Source organism: Grammomys surdaster, unplaced genomic scaffold (assembly GCF_004785775.1).
Source record: "Grammomys surdaster isolate TR1022 unplaced genomic scaffold, NIH_TR_1.0 211, whole genome shotgun sequence".
Lineage (NCBI taxonomy): Eukaryota > Metazoa > Chordata > Mammalia > Rodentia > Muridae > Grammomys > Grammomys surdaster.
Genome location: NW_021604656.1, coordinates 5,612,177 through 5,637,003, shown reverse-complemented (window position 1 = coordinate 5,637,003; position 24,827 = coordinate 5,612,177). Strand labels below are relative to the sequence as shown.

The 24,827-nt window shown below is 50.0% G+C and overlaps 1 protein-coding gene across 2 annotated transcripts in view; it reads right to left on the bottom strand.

Annotated features, from left to right (window-relative positions):
• The window catches only part of Tgfbi (transforming growth factor beta induced), a 30,398-nt gene that overhangs the window by 4,850 nt on the left and 721 nt on the right, over positions 1 to 24,827 (bottom strand). Inside the window, exons 1-12 of one of the 2 annotated variants that reach the window (XM_028772143.1) lie at positions 21,192 to 21,283; positions 20,813 to 20,911; positions 11,102 to 11,166; positions 9,531 to 9,691; positions 9,078 to 9,242; positions 8,705 to 8,851; positions 6,846 to 6,987; positions 4,085 to 4,297; positions 3,252 to 3,389; positions 2,565 to 2,710; positions 1,783 to 1,919; positions 979 to 1,109 (exon numbers count right to left, since the gene is read on the bottom strand). In XM_028772143.1, coding sequence (XP_028627976.1) covers positions 979 to 1,109; positions 1,783 to 1,919; positions 2,565 to 2,710; positions 3,252 to 3,389; positions 4,085 to 4,297; positions 6,846 to 6,987; positions 8,705 to 8,851; positions 9,078 to 9,242; positions 9,531 to 9,691; positions 11,102 to 11,166; positions 20,813 to 20,911; positions 21,192 to 21,235 — 1,588 coding nt within the window. In that variant the 5' untranslated portion in view covers positions 21,236 to 21,283. Of the gene's footprint in view, positions 1 to 978; positions 1,110 to 1,782; positions 1,920 to 2,564; positions 2,711 to 3,251; positions 3,390 to 4,084; positions 4,298 to 6,845; positions 6,988 to 8,704; positions 8,852 to 9,077; positions 9,243 to 9,530; positions 9,692 to 11,101; positions 11,167 to 20,812; positions 20,912 to 21,191; positions 21,284 to 24,827 lie in introns of those variants that run through there. The other variant, XM_028772142.1, reaches the window with a different exon arrangement.

The window sequence follows — 24,827 nt, the reverse complement described above, 5'->3', positions numbered from 1 at the left end:
CTCCCCTCTTCTCAGGAACCTGCGTCAGCACCACAGACACAGGCATTTGCTTGGCAATAAAGAAAATTAAACAGGACACAAATTTAGCTCCTTGCTGACTGCAACCTGAGCTTTCTATTCTGCTGGAAAGGATGCATAAACCATGTTTGCTTCAAGGCTGGCTACACCGCTTCCTCCACGCTGCTCCTTTCTTCCTCCCCTAGCTCGCCCTTCTGGGAGGGTGCACACACATCAGAGCTAAAGCCCATCCCCCACCCCACTCCACTGTCATTACCACTATTGAGGGAGCATGTGTGTGTTTTGTCCTGTGTGAACATTCTATTTGCATCGCAGTGAGCCAGAGACTCTCGCCGACCTCATTTTTTTTAAATGGGGAAACTGAGGCCCAGCAGCTCAACCAGAGCTCACTCACATTCTTAGCCACTACCATCAGCTAAGTTCCCCAGGGAAGGCTTATTATTTTAAGTCTCTGAGGCCATTTAATGCAAATGAGTGGTTTCATTATCACAGATCCCCAGTGGAAAGCACACCACAGGGACTGGCCTGATTGCCACTGGCCTGATTTCTATTTGCCTGGCACCGTGCCCAAGGAATCACCTCTGCCCTCTTAGAGCCAGGTGAAAGTCAACTGGGCCAAGGAAGGAAGGAAGGAAGGAAGGAAGGAAGGAAGGAAGGAAGGAAGGAAGGAAGGTAGGTAGGTTATGATACTCAGGGCCCCCTTTGCCATGGACCTACTATGACTGTAAATGGCTCTGGCTGTTTTCTGTGTCCTTGGTCCAAAATATCCCTGGTTCCTGCCCTCACTCCACCCCATTTTCTGCCGTTGTCACCATTTGCTGTCCCCTTAATCCAGCCCACACGTCTACAGTACGGCCTCGACCCCAAGTCCCTTTGTAAGACATCACATCGTCTCCTGCGACGGCCTGGAGAGACTGCTTTTTCAGAACAGTGGGGATATCTGCTCAACTTGCTCTTTACCCAAGAGTTTGTTCAGTTCTTCTGGAGGCATGGCTTGGAAGGCTTCATTTGTGGGAGCAAACACAGTATAGACCCCTTCCCGGTTGAGGGTCTCCATCAGTCCTGCAGACTGGATAGCGGCCACCAGCATGCTGTAGACAAACACAAAGAAAATGACAGTTTGCTCTCCATGCCCTCTCCACACAGAAGGAAGGTCTGTTGTCATCTCTTCGCTGGGCATGAATGGCATATGCAGGACAAATGGCCAGAGGGGATGAAGGGAGAGAAAAGGTGAGAATTGGGTATGGTCGATCCAGAGACTGGCGGAGTCAGTGCCTGCAGAGCACGAGATCCTGGGAGGCAGAGGTCCAACCTCCCAGTCCATGGGTGTCAGTGCTAGGGAAACACTTGGCTTGACAGCACTCACTGGAGAACTAGCAAGCGGGAAGTAGAGGGATCAGGGTAAGAAAGCAAAGTGACCTTGTGACTTCAGTTGATTCAGAAAGACAAAGACATGGTGAGTCCTTAGAGCCTCTTAGCTCCCTGGGGACTTTCTGCTGTGAGCGATATCCTTGTGTTTTAGTGGATTATGATGCTTCCTCCCCCTTCCCATGGGTGTAAGGATTGTATCACTAGCAGGAGACCTGCTTCCTAACTTAAGGCATCAAGGACCCCCCTCATCCTCTCCATACCCAACCACGGATGGTCACATCAGTGTGTCACTAGCATTAGGGCATTAGGTCACCTCCTGGGAAGTAGGATAAAACAGCTGAGGTCCAGCATGACTACCTGGCAGAAGCTTGGCCCCGGGGTAAGATTGGTTACCTAAAACGATTGTCCCCCTTTAGGACATCCATAACAGTCCCCATTGGGGGTGTCAGCATCCGGTCCATGGTGAACAGGGTCCCATACCGTCCCTTCTTGTCATGAGCAGCAATGCAGCTGTTTTCAATGCACAGGCTCTGCACAAAAGAGGGACAAAGAAAGAGAGATGGTTATCCCCTCAGGCAGGGGTCTCCAGACTTGTTTGGAGCCAGTGGTGATGACATCACACACAGAGGTTTCCTCAGGGTAGGCAGAGGGGCTCTGATAAAATTACACAGGGGCTCTGTGTTGAGGTCAGCATCACAAGAGGTTCATTGACAGAGTTCCAATAGACAGACTAGAAACAGTTGGCTGGTTGATTTAACCCACGAGTGGTTAATTGTATCAGCCACAGGACATCTTTGGCCAGATGGTCCTGTTTAGTCACAGACCAAAAGCAATACCATGTTGACCATCCTATTTGATATGGGAAGGTCTTGGACCAAGGAGAGCTAAGCTTCACAGGGGCAAGCCTAGAAAGACTCCACATTTCTGCCCCACTCCCCCTGTTCATCCTGCTGAGTCCCAGGCAGCCTCTCTGCTCAGCAACTGAGTTAAGGCTGGGCCTTAGTCTCCAACCTGCAGGAAAGGAAGTGTCACCCGGCACCCTGCATACTCTCCAGAAACTGCTTCCCCTTTATTGAAAGCCAGTTCTTACATAAGCTCCTGGCTCTTGAGGACTTTTTTTTTTTTTTAACAACACACGCCAAAGATGGGGTGTGAATCAGGACCTAAAAACTTACATTTCGATAAACAAAGACTCTCAGTTTTTTGCCACCCAGCGTGTCCAGTGTCTGTCCAGAGTACAAATTCTTGGAGGCCAACTGTTCTTTGACCATGTGGTTCAGAAGCAAAGTCTTCATTTGGGCATCGATTCGAGGGACACCATCTGCAAGCAAAGGAATGGACAGATCCAGAGAGCTAGGCTCCTGAGATAAGGCGTGTGATGAGAGACACACGTGGAAGGGCGCTCATCCCTCCGTGGTTTGGAAATGAAGACAGAAAGTAAGGGTGGCTGTCAAAATCCCTTAACACTCAGCATGTGTTAGAGAAAAAAAAGTATGCACAGCTATTGAGCAGGCTTGTCATTTTGCCCTCAGAGGAAAGAGTCTTTCTCGCTGTCCCCATGACAGCACCTCAGCTGACCCCTGCCCATATACACCAGTGTTGACCCTGCAAACAAAAAGCCAAGACCTGCTCCACTCTCCTGGCAGAGGCAAAGTATTGAGCTCTGAAGTAAAGATCCCCCAGTACACTCTTGGCTGTTTCAGATAAACAACGGGGTAGTCCAAAGTTTCTGATAGAATCACATCTGCTTTGGACTATGGTAGGCGGAAGGTTCCAAGGCTGTTGTAAATCAGGGCAGGGCTGTACAGTTGGGGCAGCTGTCCCAGAGGCAACAGAACAGCAGGGTGCTTTCTCCATGTTACCTTTGAACACAGAATTCAGAGGGGCCAGGAAGGTCAACTGTTCTTTTCCAGAGAGATGCGAGCTGAGGCCAGCTTGTCTGAGGAGGTCAACAGCAGTGGAGACATCAGATTCCGCAGCCAGCTCAAGCAGTGTCTTGGCTACAGGAAGAAGAAATAGAGTTCAGAAGGTAATGAGCAGTGTGAGTATATCATGGTCCAGAGTGGGATGGACATCTGCACAAACTTCATCTTGTTAGTCACCAGCCTTCTAAACACAAAAGGAGCCAAGCATGTCCCTGTCATCAGAAAACCTAACCTGCAGGGAGGTAGGTGACAGTCACTTGGCTGTTGGAAGCACTGTCCTCTGGCCTCAGGGTGGCTTGTCCAGGACCTGTTTGACTCTGGGGAGGAGGCAGCATGGCCTGTGTGGATGTTTCTGAAGATACTTCCATATGAAGAGATTGTTCTCTTTCCTGGGAGATTCCTACTCTCAGGCTGAATGGAAACTAAAGTCCATCCTGTCATCTTTCCTGGGTTGGTGGCCTTGGGTGGCCTAAGGAAAGCAAATGCTCTGACATCAGCAATGGCTCTTTGTGTCCAACCACAGCATGAAAAACCGGAAAGGGCTCTAAGATGATGTTTCCTGATTACCTCAAGACAGAGACCCGTGCCTAGACCCTCTATTGGAAATGTAAGACTTCACATCCTTCGGGTTCACAGAAGGCACAGGGCTGTGTGCCACACCAAGGACAGGAAGTGGCCCAAAAGATTGCTGAATACCGTTGGCCCTGTCACCGGGGTTCCAGAAGGGAGAGGAAGCTGGGAAGGATAGAGGTCCCTCTAGGTCAACCTACCTGAATCTGGGATAAGCAGCTCATCAATAAAATGAATGACACCGTTGGTGGCCAGGATGTCTTTGTTAGAGATGACCGCCTTCCCGTTGATGGTGAGCATGTCCCCACTGCAGCCCACCTCCAGCGTGGTACCCTCCAGGGTCTCCATGGACATTCCAGCAACGATGGCCTCAGCACACATGGCTGACTTCAGGATATGGTTGTTTAGAAGGTCTGTGGCAAAAGAGGATACAGGTCTAGAGCCTGCTGTGGTCTGACACAGGGGACAGACACATGGACAGCCCCCAGTCTGCTCATGGCTGAGAATTTTGCTGGAGTACCACAGGACCCACGTCCCCATCTCTTGCCTACCATCACCTAAAACCATTGGGACTCTGTGGTCAGACTGCCCGAGTTTGAACCCCATGACTGCTGACCAACTGTGGGATCCTGGGCCAGCCGCTTAGCCTCCTTGACTGGAAATGCAAACCTCTCCTCAACAGAGACACTCTAGCCATTAGCTCATGACTGGGCTTCAGAGTGAATTCTCCTAATAGGTCAAGGAGAAGGAGAAATCTCCAGTAGACCCACTGTGGGTCTTTGAAGTCTTAGGCCTTTGTAAGACACGGAATGAAGCAGGAAATAATATAAATTACCCTGAAGGATAGCTGTACAATCCTTTTTGCTCAAAGCAGGAGCCTGCCCTGTGCTGCCATAGCTACAGACTTGAAGGGAGAAGGTTGAGGTCTCTCCATCAAACACACTTAGATGTCTTGTTGGATCTGTCTCAGGGCCTGAGTGAACGCTGCTCTCTCGTGTGTCTGGGGGCTACTGTGGAGGTGTGTACTGGGGCACTCAGAAGCTGAAGCCTCCCCACCACACCCTAGCAGGTTCTCAGGTATTTGTGACCTCTGTACAGAGGAAAGAGCAAGGTCCAGTCAAGGACACGCCCCCGCCCCCACCCTGAGCTCACAGGTTCTCAGACTGCTGCTCTCAGACGTCGACAAGGTCCTTTGTCTCAGCTTCACCATATCATTGAGTGTGGGAACCAAAACTGCCCTGTCACCATTAGGAGGAAGCTCTGAGGCTGGCAGAGGCCTCAGGATGCTGGAAAGACTCTAAAAGCCAGTACTGACCTAACTCAGTCAGTAGAGGATGAGTAGACCATGGAGCAAGCATGGTGGTATGCTTGTAATCCCAGCACTCAGAGGCAAAATGTCCTTGAATTTGAGGCTAGCCTGGACTACATAGTGTGCTCTGTCTTAAAACAACAAGATGACCTGATAGGAATGAGGCCTTTGGGGGATCTTGCTTCTTAGAGAAAATAAACTGAACTCCTAGGGTGTATTGGGGCGAGAAGGACAGGACCTGAATCCAGGCTTCGAATGAGATATGGCAGCCCAGGGCTGCTTCCTGTCTGTCTGCCGACCACCTAGAGACAAAACAGGGCACTGTTGGTATAGACCCCAACAGGCTTCCTTCAGGACGGACGGTCGCTATAGCAGCAGAAGGTGCTCTCCTGCTGTGAGCAAACTGGTCACTGCTTAGAAGAAGCAGATAATCAAACGGCCTTCTCGTAATGAGTTCTGATATCAATGAATATAAAAAATGGGCCCTGTACAAAAGGTCTTTTAATGCATGTTGTAGTTTGGATGTTGTATGTTAAAGGCTTGGCCCCAAGGTGGGGCTATTGGGAGGTGGTGACAGTGTTAAAAGGTAGAACCGGTGTGAGGCCTTCACGTCATTTAGTGTCCAATTCCCCCCAAGCCACAGGTTTGAAAGCCATGGGGCCAAGAGATACCACGTCTAAGGTGATCATGAAATAACATGTCTGAGACCGTGAGCCAAAAGAAAACTTTTCTCTTCCTAATCTGGTTATCTCCGGCACATGTGCTGGGATGCAGCCCACACCTCTTCCAGGAAGCTTCCTAGCCCTTGAGGCTACGAACCCCAACCCTGCCCACCTCATCACTGACCCCACTGGATCATCTCAACTGCCTGTTTGAAGCCTGCTGCCCACCAGGCTCTAACTTCCTCAAGACACACTGGGCCCCGGCTCCCAGCCTGGAACAGGCATTTTTGAAGGACCTTTCTTGTCTAGGCAAATATGCCGTCTGTGCTTTCTGAAGTGTCTCTTTCTTCCCATGTCTGGGAAAGGTCTCTGTAACCCATCAGGCATCTTACATGGCGCACTGCCAATGTAGGTTTAAATGAAGTCACACCTAGTCACACCTAGAGGAAGAATGTAAGTGGGGTGCACTCTACAGGGTCTAGGGGTTCATTAGGCAGCTGGTACTAGCAATCCTTCAGAAGTCCTAGAATTAAAGAGGGTGAGGTGAAAGAAAGATGGGCCCCCCTCCTAATCTACCTTCCAGGCTTAACTTAGGAGCTGAGGTGAAAGACGGAACCAGCAATGGAAATCAACTGACCATTGATTCCTATTTTTTTGGTTAGCCATGAGGCCTCTGGCCAGACATAGGAAGATATAAAAGGTCACCAGAAAGATTTCTCTTGAAGGACGCCATCACCAGCCACCCACTGATTCATCTAAGCTCTTTAAGCATCCTACATCCATCTGACCGTTTTGGCCACTCCAGTCTTGTTTCCTTAATTTGACCAGGGTCAGCTGGGAACTCCTAATACTGGCTCTGCTTGGCTTCTACAGAGAGATGGCCATTGGGTGTAACACAAACCAGGGTCGTAGTGGACATTGTGGCATTAGCGTAGGCCAGTGCTCACGTGGGCTGCTCCGAGAAGACAGTAAGGAGCTGAGGGTGCTTACCTCTCAAGGCCTCCGGGTCACCCAGGATCCGGTTCAAGGTCTCAGCAGGAATCTTCTCAAAGGCCTCATTGGTTGGAGCCAAGAGTGTGAACTGGCCATCACCCTCCAGCACGGTATTGAGTCCTGAGGCAGCCACGGCGGCCTGTGTAGAGAATTGAGGATAAACCTTCCTAGGCTCACCTGGCGAGATGCCCACATCCTGGCTATGCCTCCCCTGGGGACTCGAGACACTTAGAGGAATCTCAGGTGAGATAGAAGCCTGGCTGAAGGTCTGTCTCACCATGGACTCCACGGGCCCTGGCCTGTGCTCTAGCAGAGCTGGCCGTCTTTCAAGTGTGGATGATTTCACTCCTCCCTGACTCTGGACCTCTATCCTTGTAGCTCCTCCTGCCTCTCTTCCTCTTTCTTTTCTTCTTGGACTCCTGTTCCTTCAAACCTTGACCGAAATGCCACTCCTCTTGGCACAGGTCCCCAGATGAAAGTCACCCTGACTGTCATGTCTGCCAGCTGTAATCCCACGGTTAGCAGAGAACCCTTATGAATGATTATACAGTGTAGACGTCACGTGCCTCAAGGCTACACAGCCTCTAGAACAATACCCTAACAGCCCAAGGTGCTTTTCATTGCTCCCCGATAGAGAGGCTCCTCCTGGTTAGAAGGCCTGCTTCCTGCAGTAAGCAGAGCTTCTGCAGGGGGGTGGAGCAATGCGGGCTCTTCTTTCAGGCCTCTCAACTCAAAGCATCTTTTCCAAAGAAGTGTTCCCTGGTCATCCCTCCTTGGCTACGCTGGCCATCCTCTTGCACTACACTGGCCGCCATTCTTTTGCTCACTCCCCCAAGCTCATCTTGCTGTCCTGCCTTGCTCAACTCTCATCTGTCTCCCCAGAAAGAATGGTAGCCACTTTGTTCATTCTGACTTCTGGCACCTAGACTTTGGGAGTGACAGGGTTTAAGAAGCGAGTCGGGAGGGAAAAAAATGGGTATTAGGAAGTGCCAAAGCAGAATCAAGAAGAGGAAAATTTTCTCCTATCAATTTCAACTGTAAGGGGAAGTTCCTCAATAGGACTTTGTGCTGAAAATGAAAGTCTGTGCTGTCAGCTTTGGGGTAACATTCCCTTCCAGACCCAGAGAAAGGCAGGGAAAAGCACCTCAAAAGCCAGACTCCCTGGGGGGGGGGGCTGAGCCAGCTAAGAGCACTCCCCAAATGCCAAGGCCCCTCTGTGCCCATGCCCGAGTGTTTGTCTCTGTGTTGGAGATCTCCAGGGTGGGGCTGTTCACTCCCACTTGTGTACTTTGTGGTTAGGAATCAGACAAAACCCTGACAGGGCAGCCTGTGCCCACTTCCTCCTGTGTAGCCAGTGCCAACAGGAACCACTTGACTTTCCAGTCGTTGGACATACGCCTTTGGTCTGAGGACAGTCAGCATCCAGCTACAGAGTCAGAGCCTACACTCCCAAGTCTACACAGACAGCTTCTCTGCTAGGTCTATGTCCCAAGGAAACATGGGTATAAGGACCTGCGATCTTAGAAGCACCGTGCTGGCTGACAAGCCATTGTTATAGTGTTCTTTGTGGGAAGGAACATCAGAAAGGAGGCCCTCACACTACTGGACTTCACAGTTTAGCCCCAAGGCTCATCAGACTGTCTCTGATTGGAGACTGCTGGATTATCCAGAAAAGCCAAGGAAAACTTTATAACGGGCATTTCTCAGGGTCTTCCAGCCTGGTGCTCTTTAGAGTCTTCTCCAGATAACCACACTTGGGACATCCTCATGTCCTTCTGCTGAAGACACCCTGGCAGGCACCTTCCGGGAGGCCATGTATCCCCAGCCTGAGCCTCTATTCAAAAACAGTCCCTTACCCGAAGTGTCTCAAAGGTGTCCTCGATCTCAATGATCTGCTGGATGTTGTTGGTAACGGTGGAAATGACCTTATCAATGAGATGTACCACGCCATTGGTCGCATGGTGGTCGGCCTTCAGCAGCCGGGCACAGTTAACAGTGACAATCTGCCAGAGGAGAAGCAAGGTTGAGCGGGTAAGACAAGAGGTTTCCAGGAGGGGGGACAGAGGGTACACAGCTAGGAGCAGAATGTCTGTACAGAACAGGAGGCAAGGGCTGGCCTATACTTCATCAAATCACAGGACAGAACCCTAGAAAGCAATACCCCAGATGGGCCAGAGTTGGGCTTGCTGTAGCTGGAGGACCGTGCTGGGTAACTGGGGATGCCCCTACCCCGTTGGGATAGTGATGGATCTGGATGTTGGAATTCTGGTACATAGAGGTGAGAGACATGCCATGCTTGAGCTCATCGGTCAGGACCCGTCTGTCCACCATGTGGTAGCGGAGCGCATTGAGCAGTTCAATGTTGACGTTGCTCACCAGGGAGTCCAGCACTTCCTAGAAAGAAAGGACATGGCAGGTAAGAGGCAGCAGCCCTGTGCTCAAGGGAGAAGTCCCTGCCCCAAATGGACCCAGGTCCCTCATCCCTTTTCTATGAAGGAGTCTTCCTTTAGTTAGCATCTGTGGGAGGTTGAGGCCTAGGGAGGCCTGCTTTCGCTTTCCCTGGGGAGGGGGGCACGTTATGGGAAAGAATGTCCAACACAGCAGAAGGTCACTACAGAATTGCACTGTGTGCCCAGGCCTCAGTTGTTCCCAGCAATCCCAGGGGCAGAAGGCTCCTCTCACCGCAGGCAAGGCAGCCCAGGCCTCGTTGCTAGGGGCGAAGATGGTGAAGCTGCCGGGTCCCTCCATCTCAGGCCTCAGCTTTTCGGTGCGGTCTGTGTACAGTTGAGTAGTGGTCGATCCCACGACGCCCATGGTCTCGTACAGATTTGAGAGTGGAAGAGCTGTGGAGGCAGAGGACAGAGGGACAGGCGTGAATCCATCCCAGACACACGCCTGCCTTCAATTCTTTGTCAGGAATGACAGTGGGCACAACTGCTGAGAAAGGTGGGGGAAGCGGGTGGAAACCCAGACATCTGTTGATGGATTTGCTTAAAACTCACACTTAAAACAGCAGGAGTCAAACGCCTCCCCTTGTGGAGCAGCCTGATGGGTAATCTCTAAATATCTAATTGCTTTAAGCAGCAGAGGAGATCGATTTGCTTCTGTACATTTAGATAAAGTGGGTGGAGACAGGTGGGAGATTACAAACCCTTGTAAAGATTTCCTAACAGCTTTGCTAGACCCAAAGAGCTGGGAGTCTTCTAGATCTTTGTGTATTTTCCAGGATCTAACCTCTTAGATGGTAACCTTAAGGGCTTTCAAAGACAGACTCCCTATGTAGCCCCAGGCTGCCTTCAGCTCCTGGTGATCCTCCTGACTCAGCTCCCTGAGAGCTGGGATAACAGACATGGGCCACCATACACAGACTAACGTTTGTATTTAAGTAACCCGAAACTGTCACCTCAGAGTTAAGTCCCCATTCGAGGCCAATGTCCTATCCCACTTTAGTCACCTGTCCTTCTGCTTGGGTCTGCAACACCATTGCCCTGGCAATGGTAACCATGTTGTCATAATCTCAACACTAAATCAAATTGCTTTGTCATTTAAATTTCTGTTCCTATCTGAATCCTAAAACTACCTTGACTTTCAAAGCTAAAACAAAACATAAAGCCTGCTTAACAGTGTGCAGCCCTGAGGTGCTGGTAAAATTCACAGGTATCATGCTGTCTTTGGACCAGTGTGGCCATTTGTGGGTTCTTAGTTGCCTGTGGGTAAGCCCATCTAGCCTGCTGCTCTCTTTGGGCTGTACTCCAGAGGCCAGTGACCACGTTCTCCTGTCTGAGCCCCAGCAGGGCTAAGGGCAACTTGACAGGCTAATAGGCTAGACTTGTTGAGTGCTCTGAGAATCACCAGCAGAAGTGATGACAAGGCCAGAGCCTACAGCTACTGGGAAGAGGCCAGGCAGACTGGCATGGGCTTTTCTCTACTGTTAAATGAGGGTCATGAGTAACATAGGAGAGGGACTCCTCCATCTTCCATCCTCTGCTACCTCATGGCTCCAGTGAGCACATGGGAAGGATAACTCAACCTCATGCTCCCCACCAGGCTGTGACTCTATCCCTTTTCTTCTCTTCCTCCTCCCTCTTTCTTCTTCTTCTTCTCCTTCTCCTTCTTCTTTTTCTTCTTCTTCCTCCTCCTCTTCCTCTTCTTCCTCCTCCTGTTCCTCCTCCTCCTGCTCCTCCTGCTCCTCCTGCTCCTCCTCCTCCTCTTGCTCTTCTATCTCACCCACAGGTAGCACTGGGCTCACTCACCTGCTGGGCAGCCTTTCTCTCCTGGGACCTTTTCATATCCAGGACAGCACTCATAGCTGATGACTCTGTAAAGAGAGACAAGGAGATGTCAGACAGCACTCCACTCTTCCTTTCCAATGCTCTCCCGGCAGAAAGGCCACCAGGCAGACAGAAGGCGGGCATCAGGCATAGCATCCTTCCCCAGGAAGCATGTGCTCCGTCATGACTGTACTGATCAGTGGTCAGCAGCTTCTCACTTCCCAGCCTTGTAGAAGGTTTCTTGATGGTTGCCACCACCACTAGCCAACCGACTGGGAAACCAGGTGGAGGCAGCACCCTCAATAGCACAGTCAGATACTAACTCCCCAGAGCCCATCTCCAATAACCATGCACAGGAAACCCAGTGGATGGTGTTGCAGGAAAGGAACGGGGGTGGGGATGGGAAACTAGAGAGTCCTGTGTGGCTTCCAGCTCTGAGCTTAACTCACCCCTGTGACTACACCCCTTCTCTGGGTCTCCACAACCCCCTATGTAAAATGCTCGCAAGCAGGGCAGAGGCTCTCTCTGTCTCTCTCCTGCTGGTTCAGTCTTTGATTTAAGAACCCGAAAGTCAGAGTATGGGCAATCATTGTGTTCTCTCAGTTTTTACAAATCGGATTTCAAATGAGAACTGATTACCTCTTGATGGAGATACCTGTTTTGCTATTTATTCACATTAAAAACTTACTGAAAACACGTTTATTATTTCAAACTTAAATTATCTTAGTGGTTATTTACAAAGTATTCCCCCCCCATCCTCCCTCATCTTCAACCTTTCCATGGTCCCTCCAGGGGACAGCCAATGCCACCCATCTGTAAGAGCCTCTGAATTTGGGTAAACACAAGATGTGCAGGACCCTTTAAAATCCTTTGTTGAGAAAACTAAAGGTTGTCTGCCCTCCTTCCTCCAAGGAGCCCATCAAGGGACACTGCGTGGACATCACAATACAAGCTTCAGTCAGCCTGGTACACAGTAGAAGCCTCAGAGTCAGGAGTTTCAAATAACATTACAGCAAAAGGGTCCGTGAGCCTGCGCTGAAGGCTGCCCACAGGTGTGCACAGTCCTCCCACCCTCCCCCCTCCCCCAAGGCCTGGAGCCAGATGCAAACAACCCAGTCTCCCCCTTTCTCATACATGAGATTTGCAGTCTTGCTCTTGCTGGGATGACATCATCAGAAAAGAGGCAGGCAGCCGGGGAAGAAATGTGGCCCTGGGGTAGGGGTGCTGAGGAGGCTGGGGGCTGTACAGGAACATGTCTGGGGCTTGTGAATTCTTTTGGAATTGGTTCAGGAAAAACTTAGTTAAGAGTAGATGAAGCTTGGTTCGTCTGTCTGGTACCTAGGGGATGCTGATGCCTCAGGTTCTCAGACCGCCAGGGAAGTACAGGGGTCACATGGCTAGACATGCCCCCCACCACCCAAGATGGAGGAACAACAGGCTTTACAGTCTTCTGTGCTCTGCTTTCTTCACCTGGCTTCCTCATCTGCAGGGTACCTCCTCCCGTCTGCCCCTTCTTATCTCAAACCCCAGAACTTAAAGAACTAAACAGGCTGTGTTGGTCAGGGCTGACACTCACCAACCCACCAGGCAGTAAGATGACCTTACTGTGTCATCATGTCATCTCTGCTGCTGAGGAACCTGCCCAGGCAGAGTGATTAGGAGGTGCAGTCCATCTGAGGAGAGTCACCTTGGGATCCCTCGGTGTCTACAGGGGTACCCCGGGGAACCTACTTCTCTTTGTGGTCTGCGTTTTCTGGCCCACAGAGTAAAACATGACTAAACCAGCTGGTCTATGATTCTCCTTCAGCCTTCCAGTCAACTGAAGGACACCAAAGGGCAAAGAAACATGCTCGAAGGAAAGCAGAGACTGCCAACTGCCACCTCAGCTAAGCCTAGGGAGCTCCCCAAGCCTCAAGCCTAGCCTAGAGCACCCGGACCAACCCTCACTGCCGCTCCATACATACACACACACACACACACACACACACACACACACACACACATACATACACATACACAGGATTCCAGGCTTTCTCTGATAAATACCAAGCCTGGTTGGCAAGATGGCTCAACAGGCACATGCTGTCAAGCCTGACGACCTGAGTTCAATCCTCACGGCTTATATGGAGGAGAGAACAGATGCCCATGGGCTGCCCTCTGATCTCTGCATGAATACTTGCACATGTATAAACAAGCACATGTGTGTGTGTGTGTACACACACATGCATGCACGCACTTGCATGAGCACCTGCACACACAATAAATAAGTAAATAAGTAAACAAATGTAAAAGAAACATTAGCAGGGTCTACGGCTGGAGCTGGGGAGGTGGAATGAGGTAAAAACTTCACACCAATTTCCTCCTTTCCCAAAGTGCCGGAGTGGAGTTCCATGGTGTTACAGACACATTTGGAAAAACTGTCCTGCCCACCAGGTTCTTCCTGGGCTTCTTTGCATACATGGCTGCTTAGTGTTTCCATGGCTTGGAGTTCCCAGCTACACTTCCCAAAGACTTTGCTCCCCTAAATATTAGTTTCTGAGGTCCATTTCCCCCCAAACTAAAGGACAATGGAGCAGCTTAGGTAGCCTCACTGGGATTTCAGTGAAGATGAAAGAAAACTCCCTACAATGTATGTGTAAGTGTGTACATGTGTGTGTATGTGTACATGTATGTACACGTGTGTGTATGTGTACATCATGTATGTATACATGTGTGTATGTGTGTGCATGTGTATGTATGCATAGGAGGACAGAGCCGGGCATGTGGAGAACTGGAAAGCTGGGAGAATGATGAGAAACAGATCCAATCAGAAAAGGCTCAGAAAGACAGAGCAACTTAGCATGGAGTCAGACAGACAGCTGTTGGGGTCTGATGGGCCAAGGAGTCCGTGAGAGCCTAGGTAGGTGGGGCATCCCTAGGACTTTCTCCCAGTCTCATCAAAGACAGTTCTTTGATCACTGCCCTTGACCATTCACACATCTGGAGGAAGCAGACAGATTTGGTGTTGTCTCCTGTATGCTCAAGGCAATGAGTTTCCAGTGGGCTCCCTGTGCCTGGCCCTCACAGGGGCTTGACAGTACCCTCTGTCATGCATGGATGGCTTCTATACCACCCTCACTGCAGACTTCAGTCTCCAGGGCAGTAAACCTTCCCCAGCCAGAGTATTTTTGCTGAGTGACCAAGCATAGCTCTTTGCTGGAAAGCCTTTTCGAATCCTCTTGCTCTGGAGACCTCTCTTAGGTATCTCTCTAGGAGTATAGCTATAGGCCACACCTTCCATTTGAAGGCATCAGCTGAGATGGCTCTGTGGTTGACAGAGCTCCTAGCTAGACAGTGTAACCTTCTTAGAACCAGCCTGCTCCAGCCCAAGGTAACAGAGGACAGTTGAAGATTGCAGACAGAAAAAGCAGCTTCCAGGGACAGTGTTGATGAGGACTTTTTAAGTTACTGGTCTTCACAGTGGGCTCTCCTACCCTTCTTATGCCATGCTCCATTCTACACAGGCTTTCTGGAGAACATACAGGCTTTGAAAGCACAGAACGTAAGTCTGGTACCACCTCGTTAGGACCCAGCAGAGAAGAATAGAATCTAAAGGTACCTCTCCTTGCATGCCTGAAATTATCAAATGCCCCTTCACAGAGAGGACCAGCCTCCTGATTTCTGCAGCTTGTCTCATCAGCTAGATTCTGATTAAAGGCTCCCGGCTTTGGCTTGGCCACACACAGTGCAGGATGTAAAAACCCCAGGCCGGAATAAAGCACACACTCCAAAGGAATGAATTACTAATTACCTTGTTCCCTGAAATGAGGGAAGGTGCCTGATTTACAGAAAGGATGTAAAAAGATAATGTTAACATAAGGTCAAAGTGTGGGGGTGCTGGGATGCTCTTCCCAACATCGATTGGATGTTTTCACCCGGATTGGATGGGGAAAAATTTCACAGACTTCTCAAATTTATTTTCCACTAAGTTAATATAAACTTAAAACGTTAACTCTCCCAATTGCACAGCCCAGGTCTGGCTGCTGTTCTGGCTGAGGCAGGAGGCTAATGAGACTCTGGGAGGAGGCACAGTAAGGAGTGGGGACTGAGCTTAGTCTCCTGAGATAGGGGACTCTCATTGTGTTACGCTGCCTGAGGCAAATCACATACTCACAGCACATAGACATTGGCATGCCCCAGCCTCGAGTGGCTCATTTTCTGCATGCCTTTCCTTGGACAGAGGCTAAGCTGATTTTTGAAATCTTCAGTAGAAAATCAGGGCTTTTCCTAACCAACTATGTGGCATGAGGTAACTTCAGAACATGGGTTTATGGTGTTTTCCCTAGGGATAGGAGTGTATTTTGGTGGCTCCTGCATGCTGGCCATGTCCCCCAGATCCCATGACCATTATCTGACGAGGGTTTCAGGTGCTTAGCATCACACTGTCTTTGCAATGACCACCAGACTTGGAGTAAGCCACCAGGAGGTGATGGTGACTCTGGCCCCCAAGGGTGTCTCTGATTCCAAGATTTGTTTCTAGGACCCTGGCTACAGATCTGGGCTGAAAGGAGAGACCTGGGACAGTCCACCCAGACTGTGGCTTGCTCCCTTGGGTACCAGTGGCATTGTTGGCCCTAACTGCCAGGCATTTCTCCTGGGGGAAAGCACAGAGTGGGCAGACCTCTCCATTTCTCAGTGGCTGACTCTCAGTAGGATGTGCAGCCTTCTAGAGCCTCAATATTACCATCTGCAAATAGCTTAAATAAAAAAAAAACCCGCACTGCTTTGTCAGAGGATGACTATGGGGACTGAACTGGTAAACAAACAGGAAGTACTTCAATGTGGGATGGATACATTCAGTACTCAGTTTGGAACTTCTAAAACAAATGAAGTTCAATTATCATCTAATCTAACAAACATAACTTCATCAAAAGCAAAATTCTAACATGAGACCCCTGATCCAATCCCCTCACGACAGCTATAAACGCAGCTACTAGTTTCCGATGGCTTGCTGTGACAGATTGCCTCAAACTCGGTGGCTTAAAATATTACAAATTTATTGTGTTACAATTCTGAAGGTTTGAGTCAGAAATCGGCCTCATGGGCTTGCTATCAAAGCTGTGTTCCGTTTGGAAGCTGTAAGGATAATCCCCTCCCCACCCTTCAGCTTCTGGCGGCTGCCAGATTCTTCAGCCTGTGGTGGCTTCATCACAGCTTCGGATTTGAGAAGCACACCCCTTTCTCTCTGATTCTAACTCTACTATACCCCCTTTTACAAGGACCCTTAGGATGCTATCAGACTCACCTCAGGTTGACACCTTAGCCACTTCTGTGATATAAGGGTTTCAGACTAGGATATGGGGACTTTTAGGGGATCATTACACCATACATCATGAGCTCATGAATATTCTCCACAGAACCAAGTTCCCCACGAGCTAAGCAGGCTCCTAGTTTACAGAATGGTCTAGAGCTAGAATTTTAGAAAGCGCTGCCTGAAATTTGGTGTATGCTCAGTAATCTTAGCGCAGGTTATGGAGGGGGACGGGTCATACGCTCAGGTGTTGTCTGAGAACAGTGCAGACAACTCTGACCACCTTCTACTGGGACCAAGTGGGATACATGGGAAGGAGGAAACGGGTGGCTTCCATCTTTGTGCTAGAATGAGAGGTAGGCCTTCAAGCTGATGGGGCAGTACCAGCATGCCCCAGCATTTCTTCTAAGCTCCGCTCCACAGTTACCTGGCAACAGCCAGGTATGCCTGACTCACTATAAAAGGGGCGGCTTGCCCCCTCCTTACTCCCTTCTCTCTCTGCCCCTTCTCTCCCCATTCCCCTCCCTCCTCTCTCCACATGTTTATGGACAGCCAGCCCTCTACTTTCATTCTCTCTCTCTCTCTCTCTCTGCCTTTTCCTGTTTCTACTACCTCCTTAACCCCCCTCCCCATGCCCTAAATAAACTCTATTCTATACTATACCTGTCATGCAGCTGGTCCCTCAGGGGGAAGGGATAGCTCAGCATGGGCTCGCAGAGGCACCCCCTTCCCCACACCATACCACGCCTACACCAAATATATTCCTTCCTCTTTTTTCTTTTCTTTTCTATAAAACACAACAGCGCTCAGGAACTCCTGCTATGTAACTGAAGGGCAAAGCAATGCCAGCTGCTGGAGAAACAGGAGTTTCGGGTCAGTTCATCTTGGATCAAGAAAATGGCCTCTCACCTGTGAATCATGTTGCCAGGGGAACAATGTAAAGAGGTTGGGATGGACTGCTATCACACTGTGCTAGCTTCCACACTGGCCCTCTGACTACCTTCAGGATGCTGTAGCTCCAGCCATGGCTGTGACATCTCAGTAATGTCAGCTTCAACATGGATGATGAACAGATCTCCACTTCCCCCGATCCTCCCCTAAGAGGCCTGCAGAGAAGCAGCCTCAAGTTTCTCTCTTAGGTCATACATAAAACTTTACGGTTCCCTACCAAACCAGGGCCTAAAATCACAGAGTGAGCTGCTGTCTCTTGTCATTCACAAGTCTCTTTGTCTGACTAGCTATTGTGTTGCTGGGGTGCTCTACAGCCCTGAAGTAAAAACTGAAGTGACTTTCTAAGTCATCATAGAATTCATTCAACCCACCCAACAGGGTTCCTCTGCCAACAGTGTCCTGCAAGCCACCCAGCAGGGGTCGTCTGCCAACCATGTCCTACAGTAAATCATCAAGACACAGTTTGGTGCTTGGGCGCACAGCACCAGAGTCCTAGATTCTTCTCTCCCTGGGAACACAGAGAGCTACTGTTGGAAGACCCAGTGGCCTCACTGCTAAGGACTATGCTGAGTGTGGCATAGGTTTGTCCCATCTCTCTGGTGATCTCACATGACATGATCTTTACCTCCATGTTTGGTGTTCATCACCTATTTTCAGAATCAAAATTTCCCTCTGGCCTCAGGTCCCTTGAGGACCCACTTGCTCTCATCCCGGTGCATACTTCCGATACAGCTCCCCTGACATCTCCCTGAGAAAATTCCAGAGCCCATGCTGGCTTGTCAAGACAGTCCTCTGCTCCAGCCACCACATGCTAGCCCCAGCCTGCAGCCAACAAGGCACCTCTAGGGACCCAGTCTCCCAGGATAACATTAATTCCAGCACGCCCCCTACCTAGCACTTAACTGTGGTTAGAAGGTGGCTCCCTTGGAGACACCCCCCCCCCCCCCCCCCCCCCCCCCGCACACCGCTGTCCTATGAAGCTTTAGTCCTTAAGGACAAGAGAGATGAACTCCATCTCTTTCCCCTCTTTGCCCCCTGGGTCTCTTCCAAGTCAGTTCCTCCTTCCCGAGGCCAAGGCCACACAGGGTGTTCCATCGGGGATCATAAATTGTTTTATCGACTTGTGTTTTCTTCTGCTTGCTTCCTTTTTTTTTTTTTTTTTTTTTTTTTTGGCTTCCCAGAGCAGTCACTATATTCAGCCTTCAGGAGTTGGATATGAGTATCTTTTCCTCTTAACTTTGTGAGCTCGGTCAAAGTCTGGATGGCCTTAACCTTGACTGACCCTACTACAAACATTCCTCCACCCGAAACCTCATACACCTTCCTCTTCCTGGAGCTGGTGGTGCCCCTCACTCCCCCCCCCAAACACACACGCGGGTGCTCAGTGGGATGGGAGGGCTGTCCTGTTTCCTCACTGTGCTCTTAAAAACCAAACTCAGGTCGGTCAGAGGAGAGGAATTAATCTGCTACTATCTGTCAGCATACACCCCTGCGGCTTGTGCCTCAGCCTGGCACACAGAAGAGAGGCAGATGGAGGAGTCAATAAGTCAACACAGTGCACTGTCAACGTCCTGTGTCTGGGAATGCTCAAGAATGCCATCAAGTCACCATTGAGTCCCTCAGTCAAATGCTATGACATAGGCCCATCTGAAACAGGACAACAAATGCCACCCCGAGGTCAGCTTACTCATGGAAGCTCTGTAAAACCTGAGGCTCTGACATGAAGCTCTGCTGCTTGGCCCCAGCCCATTGGGCATCTTCCAAGAAACAATTACATGGGGCCTGACCTGACTTCGTGTTTAATTAAGCAATTCACGTTTGAGTAGATGATGTATACCTATGAGTATATCCATCAGAACTGGGAGGTGTTGTTTTTGAAAACTCCGTGTCCAGCAAGAATGTTCTATGTAGAATCTGCATAATCTCTCTCTCTCTCTCTCTCTCTTTTTTGTCCTAAACAGCAAAATTTTCTGCTGAGTATCTATCTGTTCACTGAACCTGGGAGGTGTTCCAAGCTCACACAACTTTAGAGGCTGGGCGGTCCATCAGGTAGGAGCTATAGCCATGACTGTGCGGAGACTCCCAGACAGCCGCAGGTCTCACTCCTGTTCTGCTCTCTGAGACCAGGGTCAAGAACTACCTGACAATCCGAGCCACCCACTGTGTGTTCATTTTCATGGGTGTGTTCAGGGAAGAGTGGTTCCCTCCGCTCAGTGGGAGATGGTTACTTGAAAGCCTGAAGAACACAACTTAAAAAAATCTCTCACACTGAGATAAGTTCAGGGAAATCTTCTCATTTTGCAGAAAAGAGGAAGGCCACCTCCCAGCCCCAGGTGGCTCAGGGGTTTTGCCTGACACAGCTTCCCTTTTGCAGCGCTGACATCTGTTGACTGTCAGTGCTAAAGCAGATAAAGATTCCCAGAGTTCGGTTAGAACTCGAATTCAACTGCTTCCACCAGTGAGGGAGCCAGGCAGTGAGGGCAGAGGGCACCCCCCTCCACAAAGAGAGGCACCCCCAAGGCCTACTGTGACCACCAGGCTCTGTGGGTGTGCCCTTCCTTTGTATGTCTGGTCTACATGTGATATTCTGGGTTGTAGTTACAACCCACAGACACCATATTCCTCTTATGAATATTGCTCAATTCACCCTCTATTAGGATAGCAGGGCCTCCTGCTATGCCCATTTTGCACACAAGGCAACTGAGGATACAGAACGATGAACCATCTCCAGTAAGTGGCAGAGCCAGAGTCTGAGCTGGAGTCTGAGCCTGCATCTACTTTGTTATGCGCTTCCTGGTGTGCAAATTCCTAGGCACCCAGACTTTCTGAAGTGTTTACTTTGGCGCTTGCTGAGCAAGGGTGACCTTTGGGATAAGTTCACCAACAGCCTTTCATTCCCAGAATGCTCCTCTGAACACTTGTATCATTTAGTGAGAGTAACACACATGCACACATGTCGTGCACACATGCAACACTCAATACAGCATGCTTCCTGCCACCCCAAACTGTCCTGATCAGCGTTACCAAGTCTTGTCAGCAGCCCTAAAAATCTAAAACAAAGTCAAACAGCTTCTCAAAATGCCATGCCCCCCGCCATTCCCTGACATGTCTGTCCATATGTCTTCTCATCTCCTTAGTCAGTCTGGCCTTTTCTGGAGCTGGCTAGCTCAGGGCAATTGCAGCTAATTCACACACACACACATGCACACATACACACACAAACACACAGAGACACACAAACACACAGTGTGACTTTCTTGGCAACTGGCACACACACACAGTGTGACCTCCTTAGCAACTGGCTCTCTCTCTTACACACAGTATGGCCCCTTGGCAGCTGGCTCACACACATACATACACACACACACATGCACACATGCACACACACACACACACGCACACAGTGTGCCTTCCTCGGTGGATGGAGGTCTTTGGTGGCCACAGATACTCACGTCGACTTGCCGCAGATCTTTCTCTGGTACCACTGCTTGCAGTTGGTGAAGTACTTCTTGTTAGTGCCGATGACCTTCTGCACAGCGCATACATTGGGACTGGAGACAAAAGCGACAGTGTTAGTGTGACGACCAGCATCAGCCCACACCGAGGTCTTGAGAGGGGAGAGACGGCCATTTTGGTGGTTTGGGGTAAACTTTGGCAGGGTCTTTGTACACCCTCCCCATAAAATCTCTTCCTCAGATAAATTCTTCTAGTCTTGTCTCACACGCTTCTCTGGCATGGGCGAGTATTAACTGTAAGTGAAGAGACCTTAAAAGTTTTGGTCCAGGTTACAGGCTAAGAAAATGAGCAAAACCTAAGGGGTGTTGCTGAGACCTGCCAGCTCCTCTATCTGTACCCGCCCTGAGAGGATTAGGCATCCCAGTGTGTGCCAGAGGTCCTGTTGTCAGGAGGGGAGGACTGCCAGCCCTTCTCAGCCAGCTCCGCAGACATGCTCTGCGTGTCTAGACCAGCTGCCTGCCTCCTGGGACAACACACTGGGAGTATCCACCCTGTAAACTAGGGTGCATGGCCAGCTGCTGTCAGGACTGACAGGGAGTGCCCTTCTACTTAACTCCTCATGGCCCATTGCTCAGAGCTGTTTCCCACTTCCCCCAGGACGCTTCCTTCCTTATTCTAACCTGGGGTGCAGGCCTTACTTTGTGCTGGGTACCAAAAAGACCCTATGACTGATATGTCTCCATGTTCCCTCTCTCCAGCTACCCTCAAGAACCATAAAGATAAGAGTTCTTGGTCCGGATAGAGTCAGGCAGAAATAGGCTCCTTAGAAACGGTTGATAACAATTTAGTTTAAAAATATGTTCAATAAGTCTGGAAAAGCAGAAGCAAACACCCTGGGTTTCTGCTGAGAAGGCTTTTCTGGAGTTGGAGAATGCTATTCGAATTTTTTTTTTCTACTGAGCTCAGAATGGTGCTCAGGCCAGGTGATGGTGGGGACTTCTTTGGAGCTCCTGGGGACAGGGAGCTGCCATGCTGTGTGGTGACAAAGGTGGGGCTCTTCCTGAGCAGACAGCAATAGGCTTCAGACTGAGTCATAAGTCAGAAAAGTAAAGAAAACGGACTCAGAGTCCATGTTCACGCAGCTTCGGGTGCATTCAAATGTGGGTGGTTTCTTCAACAGCAATTCTCGACGACACATTAACAGATGCAATGCAGAGGCAGGAGGATTGCGCTGAGTTCAAGTCTTACCTGGGCTACACAGTGAGTTAAAGTTAATCTGGACTAGCTAGCTAGCTAGCAAACTAACTGTGGTCCATAGAACCCTATAAGAAGCCTGGTGTTTGGGGGGATGTCTGGCTACCCTCTCATCATTTGGGCAGTGTCCACAGCTGGGTGGGTGGTTGTTCCTTCTGACCCTTTATCTTTCCCCGTTTCCTTTCCATTCGAAGCATGCGTCTGTTTTCTGTTGTTGTTTAATAGACAACAGTGAGCAGAGAAGGTGAGCTATCAGGAAAGCATCTTGACAGAAGACAACGGGTCAACACTAATCAGCTGACCTTATCTAGATCTCACTGGGTGCTTAGAGGCTCTGCAGCCAGCAATCCACGGGTTTCACCCAAGGTCCTTGAATAACCCCCCCCCAGAGCTCTCTCGGGCCACACCCCAGCCCCCAATCATCCTCACTGCTGTAGGATCCCAGAAGTTCTCCTGTCCAACCAAGCAGGAAGTAATTACTGTGGACAAATTCCCTGCAGCTCGTCATGGGCGGCCGGAGGCTCTTCAGCGAGTCTCTGTGGATTTGGCTCCAGCATTCCTCGCCTGTGTAGTTTCCACTGCTCCTGCCCCTGTGACAGGAGCAGAAGCTGGGGCTGGAGGTAAGCTGTGTCCACAGGAAATCTATGCTGAAATGTACTCAAAATGGGCAGGCCATTCCTGGGCTTCTGCCCCAAGACCGGCAACTCTGCTGTCTTTTCAGACTTGCATCTGAAAACCAAGTACTTCTGAAAGTTCCATCCAGTTTCTCTTGATGCTGTGCAAAAGCGTGGCCGGCTTTCACTTGCTTTGCGTTGGTGCTCCTCCCCCCTCCCATTGTTACACAGACACAACTGGGAGCCAACAGACCACCCAGTAGCCCCTACCCCAGCTACCAGCTTTCTGTGTTTGCATCCTAAGCATCAGTTTCACCCTCTGTAAAATAGGAACTTTGCAGTGGCTGGGGCCAGGGGCATGAGGAGGTGAAGGCAGCAGGGTGATGGATGACTGTCCACTGCTGCCCTGGGGCTAGGGACAGTGTCCGATCCCTCCCTCAGGGGACACCCTGCACTTCCCCAAATTTCTCCTTTCTCCAGCTCTCACTTTGAATAAAGGGCTGGAACTGGAACAAGGTTATCCATCTGCACAAGGTGCCACACCCATGTGCGCAAGGCCAGGCAGTCCCGTGGTTTTTCAGGGACAGTTAGGTCAGAGTAAATGGAACTATGTAACAATGTCTGTAACCATTTGCCATGGCATGTGTGCCCAGGGAATCCAGATTTCCCTTGAAGGGTGCTGCTGTGGTCTTTCTTGTATTTATTTTGCGACGGGGTCTTCTTGAATTGGCCACCCCTTGCCCTCGCCTCAGGAGTAGTTGGGATGAAAGGTATGCATGCATCCCCCTGCTCAGCACACGACATCTCTTGATCAATCAGCCTATCACAGATGACTTATACACGTTTTCCAACTCAGGGCAAGAAGCACAGGGGATACCTCAAAGAAGTGAATGGAAATCACTTGCTCATTTCGTGATTGGTTGGAAGCACTTGCCACAGTGAGCGTCCCACAGCTTTTGAGAGGTTGGTTCATTTATTCCATGTGGGTCATCAGGCTTGGCATCCAGGGCCTTAGCTGACCCACCTCACTAGTCCACATCTGAAGTTTCTTAAAGAGCCAGTTTTCCGGACAATCAGTGTCCTAGACTCTGAATGGAAGGAGGCTGGCCTGGGAGATGGATCTTACAGGATATCTTTAGAGACCTATCCCTGTGGCTGTGGCATTGTGGTTCTGGGTTACAACACTGCAGGGTGACCTGTGACAATCTTAGTGGTTAAGAGGAAGTAGGGACAGAACTGAATTCAACATGCAAAAAAGGTAGTGGGGACCAAAGGTGAACCGGGCAGGGATGAGAGACGCTCTGGTTGTCCATGCTCGGCTTGGAGGTTTCAAATCTGCATTTTCCCATCTGCCTTCTCAACCCTTCATACGCGAAGTCTAAGCTAAAATGACCCCGGGACCGTTTCCACTGCCTGCCTCCTTCCAGGAAGGCGTGAGGTTGAGGAATGGCCTCGGTTGGCTCTGTTCTGCCTGTAGCCAGTCCTGCACCCCACAGCTTGTTTTCCCCTAAGCGCTGAGCACCTGGGAGGCCGTAAGAGACCTGAAAGCCACATGCAGAAGAAAGGTGACTGCTCTCTAAAATTACCATACTTTACCCAAGTTCAGAGCATACCCAATTGCTGGGGACTGCAGCTTTGTCTGGGTCTACAGAGACAACCGTCACTAGCCACGTGGTTTGTTTTTTTCTTTAGAGCTGAGTATAGATCTGCATAGTCTCTTGGAGAGTTGGGCATAGCCTGGGGTGTGAATGCCTGACCACGGGCACCTGGGCCTCCCCGGAAGTCATCACTCCACTTGTTTTTTTATGTAGTTTCCTCTAGGAGAAATGATACGGATGCACCCAGGTAGACTGGATGTGAAGCCAAGCCGGGCTGTGTTTGAAGCAGGCATGTCCTGGTTGTGTGTGGAAACACCATGCCAGGCTCTTCATCAGGGCAGAGCCTTGGGCAGAGTGTGTCTCAGAAAGCCTACACATCTACAGTGTCTCAGAGAAATACCCGAAGCACCAACAAAACTGGCGGTTGCTTTAAGACAGATACCAGTCTTGACTCCATGGTATACTTGCAGGGCAGGCTGGTACCCTTTCAAGACTCAGTTTCCCAATCTGTCTAGCATGTACAAAGGGTGGCAAAGCCTCTCACT